At 43.4% G+C, this 8,483-nt stretch overlaps 1 protein-coding gene across 1 annotated transcript in view; it reads left to right on the top strand.

The window, feature by feature from the left end:
- The window catches only part of LOC142493877 (cytochrome P450 2K1-like), a 38,280-nt gene that overhangs the window by 9,600 nt on the left and 20,197 nt on the right, over positions 1 to 8,483 (top strand). Inside the window, exon 3 of the mRNA XM_075598570.1 lies at positions 8,197 to 8,381. Coding sequence (XP_075454685.1) covers positions 8,197 to 8,381 — 185 coding nt within the window. The remainder of the gene's footprint in view (positions 1 to 8,196; positions 8,382 to 8,483) is intronic.

The following is an 8,483-nucleotide window of genomic DNA, read 5'->3' as shown; positions in this document are numbered from 1 at the left end:
AAAGCTGAAAAAAATGCGTTTTTGAGTACAACTCAGCCCGTTCAGACGCAGGAACCCAAGGAGGAGGACTTCGGTGTGATGTCCGCGGTGTGTCTTGCCACAATAGCCCCTCTAGGTTCTGGCAGGGACCGAAAGCCACGAGGGACGCCGCCTTCCCCTCTCTCCGGTGCTACACAGAGCATACACTGAATAGAGTCTCGCGTGAACTCGATGACATCATCGAGTTCACGCGAGACTCTATTCAGTGTACTGTATGCTCCGATCGGGGCTTCCCCTTCCCCTCTCCGGGTCCGCCGGGTCCCCCGGAACCCCCCACCGCCGTCCCCCACATCGCGGGACACCAGGGCTCCCTCGGGGAGCCTGTGCACGCGTGCAGGGGCGCAGGCCCCCGATGACGTGTGACCGCGCATCGGTGATGCGCGGCACGCCGAGGGGATGCGGCTCGCAAGCCGGGACATATCCCGGCTTGCGGAATGAGCCGCAGTCAAATAAAGTGTGCCGCCTCTGTATACTGCACCGACACACTTTATTCGAGCAAATACCCGGTATGTACCTGGCAGATACCTGGAATGCGCCACTCCTCACCTCTGACAAGCCCCGTTGCATTTGCCTTCCCAGCCTGGGTTCATGCCTGGCTGATGGGCGGCTGATCTGTTAAATGATAATGATTAGGATTTAATAGGCTGCAATGCTTCGCGTGTCTACCAGATGGCATAAATTCATGTATTGTAATGCAGTATATATATATATACTGTGCAGTATTGCAGCCAGCGGGAATAAAATGCTTCAATCCCTGCTTGGAAAATAACTCAATGCACTCGGGCAGAAAACAGTCACAAACCTCAATACACCCGGGTATACCCGAATTCGTGGGACTAGCCAAGCTCGAATAAAGTGTGTCGCCAGTGTACGTGAGTGACAACTACTCTCCACTGACTATATATATATATATATATATATATATAGAGAGAGAGAGAGAGAGAGAGAGAGAGAGAGAGAGAGAGAGGGAGAGAGAGAGAGAGAGAGAGAGAGAGAGAGAGAGAGAGAGAGAGAGAGAGAGAGAGAGAGAGAGAGAGAGAGAGAGAGAGAGAGAGAGAGAGAGAGAGAGAGAGAGAGAGAGAGAGAGAGAGATAAATATATAGCAACAATAGAAAAGTAAACCCCCTACTGTATAATTAGAGCACTCTAAACAGATATGTACAATGATGACACAAGAGGAATCTAATGATGTAATGAATTGATGAATTATTTAAAATAATCTTTATTAGGAGATACCTCAAAATTAAAATATTGCAGGTAAGTGAACCTATGCCTCCTCTGAGGCTTGCCTAATCTAAAGTGTGAATTGAAAATGGAGTGGGTATAGACTGGGGTATGATGTCCCAATTTAACGTTTAAGTAGGAATATAAAACCATCACGTTTAGATGCAACATCACATCTAAATAAGTGTAGCTAAATACCAGACTCTGAATGGTTAATGAGTACCCTATACAGAGAAATAAAAGGATCTACTGTCATAGAGAGTCTCAGTGATTGCTGCACTGTGGGGATGCAATGCCTGTGGCCAAATATGTAAATGAATATCAATATATAACACTTACTGTACATCAGTTCTGGCCCCCCACCTAGCAGGTAGTGCAGTGTAGTGTGAACACTTTAGTGCACACTTCAATAAACACCTAGATCCTTGTTAAATGAACATATATGTTGGAGAGTTAATATCACTCATAGTGTAAACATTCGTTGTAGTTAACCTCATATAGTATCACACAGATGATGAAACATTTTAGCTCCTGTGCAATTTAAACCTCATGTAAAGACATATTTCAGTCTCAAAGCTATATAGCTGGACAGAATGACAGACTCAATATGTCTGACAAAATGTCTCTTATTTAGCCAATATAGTAAATATATCCAGATAAAAGCTTTTGACTGCTGCATAAACTTGGTAGTTAACAGAGAATATATGACTGGACAGAGAGACAGACTTGTAGTGTCTGATGCAGTGTCTCCTTGTGGTGTCTCCTTGTGGTGTAACAATCAAACCAATTAAAATTGGGAGGTATGATACAATAACCCTCACAGGTACATAGCAGTATATTCCATGTAACCAATTAGCTCAGTTTTTATCAGTTTCAAAGCTGGGTAACATGGACAAAATGACAGGCTGAATATGTCTGACAAAATGTCTCTAAGTTAACCCATATATAGAATATATCCAGATAAAAGCTCTAGATTCTTGCACAAATTAGGTAGCTTGCAAAAAATGTGTGACTGGACAGGTGACAGACTAGTAATGTCTGACACAATGTCTCCATGTCACGGTGGTAACTATGGTGTAGCAACAAACTCATACAGTGGCAGCCGCCTTCATCCTCATGCGGCCGTTTCAACGCGTTATTTAAAACCCCGGGCAGATGTGGCATGTTTTGGCCATTTTAGGCGCCGCGGGCGGTTTCATTGTTTAGCGCTATTAGCGCTGTCTAGCCATGAATGCGGCTGAACGCGGCAAAGTGCGTGACATACGGAAAACATCCCTGTAGGCGGACGCTCACAGAGGTATGCAAGGGAGACTGATTATAGTGAAATTAAATAAGCCTTTTATTGCGCCTGTTTCCTTAACATCAGGAAACCATCCAAACAAGGGGTAAACAAAGCTTCTATTCACTTGGGAGTATTTCTAGTGAAATACTATGCAGTTCACAACTCCCTTAGATAAGCATGTCTCCCCGCCCCAAACATATAGCATGAAATAAGCAGATATAGAAAGTCTCATAAATGAAAGTCTTATCCGTTCCTTGTGGTTTGGAGGGAAAATCTTCTCTGTCCCTGGTTGCTACCTTTTCTTCAGGGTTTGTCAGCATTCAGGTTTAGAAGCTTCCCCTGTGTCTTGAAAGCAGCTCTGCTGTTTCTTCTGGCAGGGCTCAAGACAAGTGTCTCCAAGTTCAGCTCAGGTGTGAGCTAGGGAGTCTCCCTTCCTGTCTCAAAAGACAGGCTTTTCTAAGCCATCTAATCAGGCAGGTGGTGTTTGTTAATTGACTACCAGCAGTTAACCACCACACTGCTGGATTAGAGGTAATTACCTGAACAGGGATAACTCCCCTGTTACATACCTCACCTGTTTGTGGGAAGCTCGGGCTTGCCACGGCCAAAGCCCATCCTTCCACTCTCATTCTAGATATCTCTGTGACTTGAATGAGAGTGGATGGAGGAAGAGAACCTCAGTCCTGCTGGGATTGGAGCCATTTCTCCAGTTTATTCGTGTCTCCTCCTGAAGGTGCTTGAGATCAGCACTCCTCAGTTGCTCGAGGAGGACTTTTTCTAAGTATAGTCTTTTTGCTACGTGCGCGGTCATGAGATTTCCCTCGCGTCGGGTGCTCGTCTTATTGTAGGCATACTGTATGGCAGAAGTTACAGAGCATTTAAAAACAGCCCTTTGAGTTTTCCGCTCTTGAAGCTGTCTCTTTGCCCTTTTCCCACTCAATGGGGTTGCTAGTTCAGCCTATTTGGGGTTAAGTTGCAATTCCACACCCACTTCCACAGAATGTCCCATCTTTTCAGCTTCAACAGCTAAGTATTCCTCTGGTATTGATTCAGCACGTGTACCTTCTTTTGTTGCCTGTTGGGTGGCTGAAGGTTTTGCAAGTGCTTGTTTAGGTGGTTCAAATTTTGCAACCTTGTCTTTCAGATGAGCGGTATTCCCAGCTCTCACTGTACCCTTGACTTCATAGGTTTTTGAGGCTGTGGTGTACTGACGCTTAGTCAGGGTCAATACTTGTCCTTGTAGGACTGTAATCTCATCCGCGAGAGATCCCTGGTTTTTGAGTGCGTCTTGAAAGTCTCTTCTCAGGGAATTTATCTGCATGCTTTACTTTCTCTGAGCTTGCTTCCACATTTTTATTGCATTGTGAAGCACTATGAATTTCTTTGATTGGGCCACAGTTACTTGTTTTAGTTTCTGGACCTTCTTGTGCTCCCTTTTGTGCCGGGTCACCTGGGTTCTAAGCTTGGCCTCTAGCGATGCTTTGGTGATGCTCAGGGTAGCCTTCAGTTTCTCATGCTGCTTTGCGGGGAAATACTGGGTCATCAGACGTTCCTGCAGCACTTGAATTTCTTTAACAGCCTGCAGATTTTCTTCCTGCAGAGTTCGCTGCTTCTCCTCGGCCTTCTCGAGGTGCGTACGTAGACCTTGCAGTTGGTTCTGCAGTCGGTGCTCTGCTTCAAACTTCTCACCTTCCAAAAGTCTATTTATTTTCTTAAGCTCATGTAGCTTTTCATTCTTTTCCTTGACTTCGTCTGTCAACTGAAAATGTTCTTCTTTCAGTTTTAAGTTTTCTCTTTTTAATCTTGAATTTTCTCCTTTTCAGTCTCTGTACTATTCAGAGCCTCCTTGCTGTCCTCCTTCCATTTACGCACATCGGCTTTGAGAATGACAGTCTCCTGCATGAGACTTCCTTCTCTTGGTTGAGGGTCTGAAGCTCCTTCTGAGAGACTTTGAGATCTGTATCAAGATTGACAATAGTTTCTTTAGATATGCCAGCTCCTCAATGAGACTGTGTAGTTCCTTTCTGGAGACTTCCAGGTCTGTGCGGCAGCTGTTGGTCTCATGATATGAGGCATCCAGTGTTCTGCGGAGTGTCTGAAGCTCTTTCTGAGATACGTCCACCTCTGTCCGGACATTGTTGACCACCTGTTGTGAGGCATTCAGCTCTACGCGAAGAGTGTGAACCTCTTGCTGAAAGACTGTCATCTGCTATAGTGCCTCCTCATACTTCCGCTTCAGCTTAGTCATCATTTTATCAGATTGGCTTTGCTTTTCATCCATGGCGGAAATAGTAGCGTTTGCAGTATCTAGCTCAGTCTTGAGATCGTCCAATTCTGTCCTGGCTGCAGAGTACATTGCGAGAACATATTCATGTAGCTTCACGTTATTTTTCAGTAGCTCCGCGTAATCATCTTTCTTTTGTTTCAATTGTTCACGGAGCATATCACCGTCATGCCTGGCATTTTTCAGGGCATCTTCAGGGCTGGTCAAGGGATCATCACTCACTGGTTCCGGCTCCACTTCCCTGGGATGGTTGGTTGAGGATTCCTCACTGTTGGCACCGGACAGACACTTCGTTGGGGTACACGACTTCTGCCTTGGGCCCTCTAGATATTCGGTTAACCGCGGGACGAAATCTCCATTTTCTCTAGGCTGCAGGGCATCTCGGTCCCCCTTTTCCTCCAGAGGATCTGCGGACGTGTCTGTTCCTTCCCCGGTAAGTGAAGAACCGCTTTTCTTTTTCCGCCTTTTTGTTTTGGATGACTCCGTCCCATCTTGAATACTGGGGTCTCCTTTTTATTTGATACTTTAGCAGCTTCATTATATATGTCAGGCTTTTCTTGCAGTTGCTTTAGCTGACAGAAATATTGGGTGATCTGCTGCTCCCGCTCTTTCTCTTGTCGACCATATTCGTCATCATAGAGAGCGGTCTTTTCTGTTCGTGCCGAGTTCAGGCACCCCCACCATTCTTGGGGTGTTTTGTGGATGTGACTCGGTTCGGGTTCCCCGTAAGGGATGTCTTCCTCCTAATTGTACTGGAAGGGCCACTCTTCCGTGGGGTCGGGTTCATTACAGGAACGCTGCATCTTGTCCTCCATTTTTAGGCTATCAGGTGTAATTTTCTTCCTGACCTCAGGAGGCGCTATTGTCGCTGTTGCCACTGTATTTGCTAGAACCCCCAATTGTGGTAGTCCTACAGGTGGGCATATTTGCTTGTAGAGGTCGTAGCTCTCACAGGCATCTCTGTAGACTTTTTCTTTCTTGGGTAAGTTTTAGAATATCAGCAGTACGGTGCATGCATTTTCTCTCATCAGGTATACAGATGTGCAGTTGCTAGGTAAAAACGTCTATTTGCTTTACACCATTTACTTGCTAGGTAAATCTCTCATTAGGTATGCTGAATGTGTAGTTGCTAGGTAAAAACTTCTGTTTTCTTTACACCATTTACTTGCTAAGCCCAATCTCTCTGTTTCAGCCAAATAATGTGATTTTCTGCTTGAGTTCAGTCTCAACTTTGGGTATTATGACATCCACTCTTCACACTTTGGGAAACCGTTTACACAGTTCAGCAATTCCTTTTTTCTAGTAGGCAATTTTACCCTCAGCACTTGTTTACTGAAAATTCCCCTGCTTCAGCACAGTCTTGCATCAATTTTCACATTTTTCTGCATATACTCCATTCACAACTGGTAGTCCTATGCGGTGTGGCAGCCTTTACTTGCAGAATCAGTACCGCTCATGGGTCACCATTTGTATTCACTGCTTCAGCTAAACATTTGAAAACAACAAACGCCTATCCTTTTAATGGCTAACTCACTTCTTGAACCCTGACTATGGCTTGAAGGCAAACCCTCTATTTCAATGACCATATTACACTTTATTGTGATAGGCAAATAAGGTTTTACCTGCTTGAGCAATCTCTCTCTCTCTCCTCTTGGGATTGGGGAAAAGAGTCCATCTGTGGTTTTGTAAGTTTCAGTGCAGTAGTGTGTATCACTTTAACTCTGATCTCTGCTGCATGAGATTTTTTTATTTTTTTTTATGTTGCTCAGACTGTTTGTAGGCAAAAAGCATAAAAAAAATTCACAGAAAAAATCTCCAGTCCTTTCTAACTTCAAAGACCACCTCTCGTCCCACTTCTGACACATATGTAGGCGGACGCTCACAGACGTATGCAAGGGAGACTGATTATAGTGAAATTAAATAAGCCTTTTATTGCGCCTGTTTCCTTAACATCAGGAAACCATCCAAACAAGGGGTAAACAAAGCTTCTATTCACTTGGGAGTATTTCTAGAGAAATACTATGCAGTTCACAACTCCCTTAGATAAGCATGTCTCCCCGCCCCAAACATATAGCATGAAATAAGCAGATATAGAAAGTCTCATAAATGAAAGTCTTATCTGTTCCTTGTGGTTTGGAGGGGAAATCTTCTCTGTCCCTGGTTGCTACCTTTTCTTCAGGGTTTGTCAGCATTCAGGTTTTGAAGTTTCCCCTGTGTCTTGAAAGCAGCTCTGCTGTTTCTTCTGGCAGGGCTCAAGACAAGTATCTCCAAGTTCAGCTCAGGTGTGAGCTAAGGAGTCTCCCTTCCTGTCTCAAAAGACAGGCTTTTCTAAGCCATCTAATCAGGCAGGTGGTGTTTGTTAATTGACTACCAGCAGTTAACCACCACACTGCTGGATTAGAAGTACATTACCTGAACAGGGATAACTCCCCTGTTACAATCCCCCAAAAAAGTTACAGCAGTGCTATAGGTGGAGGGCAGGCAGTCTCTGCACCTCTCACAATGATGTCAGCACATCCAATTGCCTACGTACGTTTCGCTACTGGCTTTGTCAAGGCTGGAAGAACTTCCTGCAACCCTGGATATTTAAAGGCAATAAGAAGGTTTCCTATTGGTTGGCCAATCACTAGTCAATTCCTGTTGGCCTCTGAGGGCATCTGGTGGTCAAAAGTGATAGTGTTTGCTGTTAGATGAAAAAACACAGCAGGGACCTATGAGACCTTAGTCTCTGGGGGCATCCAGTGGTCAAACATGATAATGGTTGCTGGTAAGCATAAGAGCAGCAAATAAATGACATACTGTATTGTCAAAGTCTCAAAATATGTTAAATGAATGGGTGGAAAACAAAACCCTCATTTAAATCCTGAGGTGAGAGCGTATAAATCAATCTGGATTCTTTTTGCAAAAGAATCTCATCCCAGCCTCCTTTTCTCAGTCCAAGTGAAAATTGGTCAATACCAATAAATGTAAGGACACTGCTGTGCCCGTTTGGCATTCCTGGACATGTCTGGCCACTGGTGTGTCATTTGATTACGTATGGTGCCGAAATGTTCTAACACGCGGTGTCTTAATGGTCTTCTAGTTTTACCCACGTATTTATTTTGGCAATTACAGAAGGCCATGTATAGCACACCTGATGATTTACAATTAATAAATCGCCTGATATCGAAATTTCTTGTTTTGTCCCAATTTTGGAATGTCTTTGATGTTTTGATAGACCTACATTCCTTGCATATATATATATATATATATATATATATATATATAAATATATATATATATATATATATATATATATATATATATATATATATATATATATATATTTATATACTGTATGTATACATTCTTTTTTTCTTATGTTCAGAAAAGGTACAGGAAGAGATCACAAGAGTGATAGGATCAGCACAACCTAACTATAATCACCATACACAAATGCCTTTCACAAATGCAGTTATACATGAAACCCAGAGATTTGCTGTCGTCGCTCCATTGGGCTTGCCACATGAAACTACTAAAGATGTCAACTTTAAAGGATATTTTATTCCAAAAGTAAGTCTATTATTTGCATTCCAAACTAAAGCTAACATTTGTTGTTTAGACAATACTGTTGGGATCTAATTACCTGACAATAATTGTGTTATTATTGCTCAA

This window comes from Ascaphus truei, chromosome 4 (assembly GCF_040206685.1).
Source record: "Ascaphus truei isolate aAscTru1 chromosome 4, aAscTru1.hap1, whole genome shotgun sequence".
NCBI classification, from domain to species: Eukaryota; Metazoa; Chordata; class Amphibia; order Anura; family Ascaphidae; genus Ascaphus; species Ascaphus truei.
Note: the sequence above shows the minus strand (reverse complement) of the source record. Positions and strands in the feature narration are given on the sequence as shown.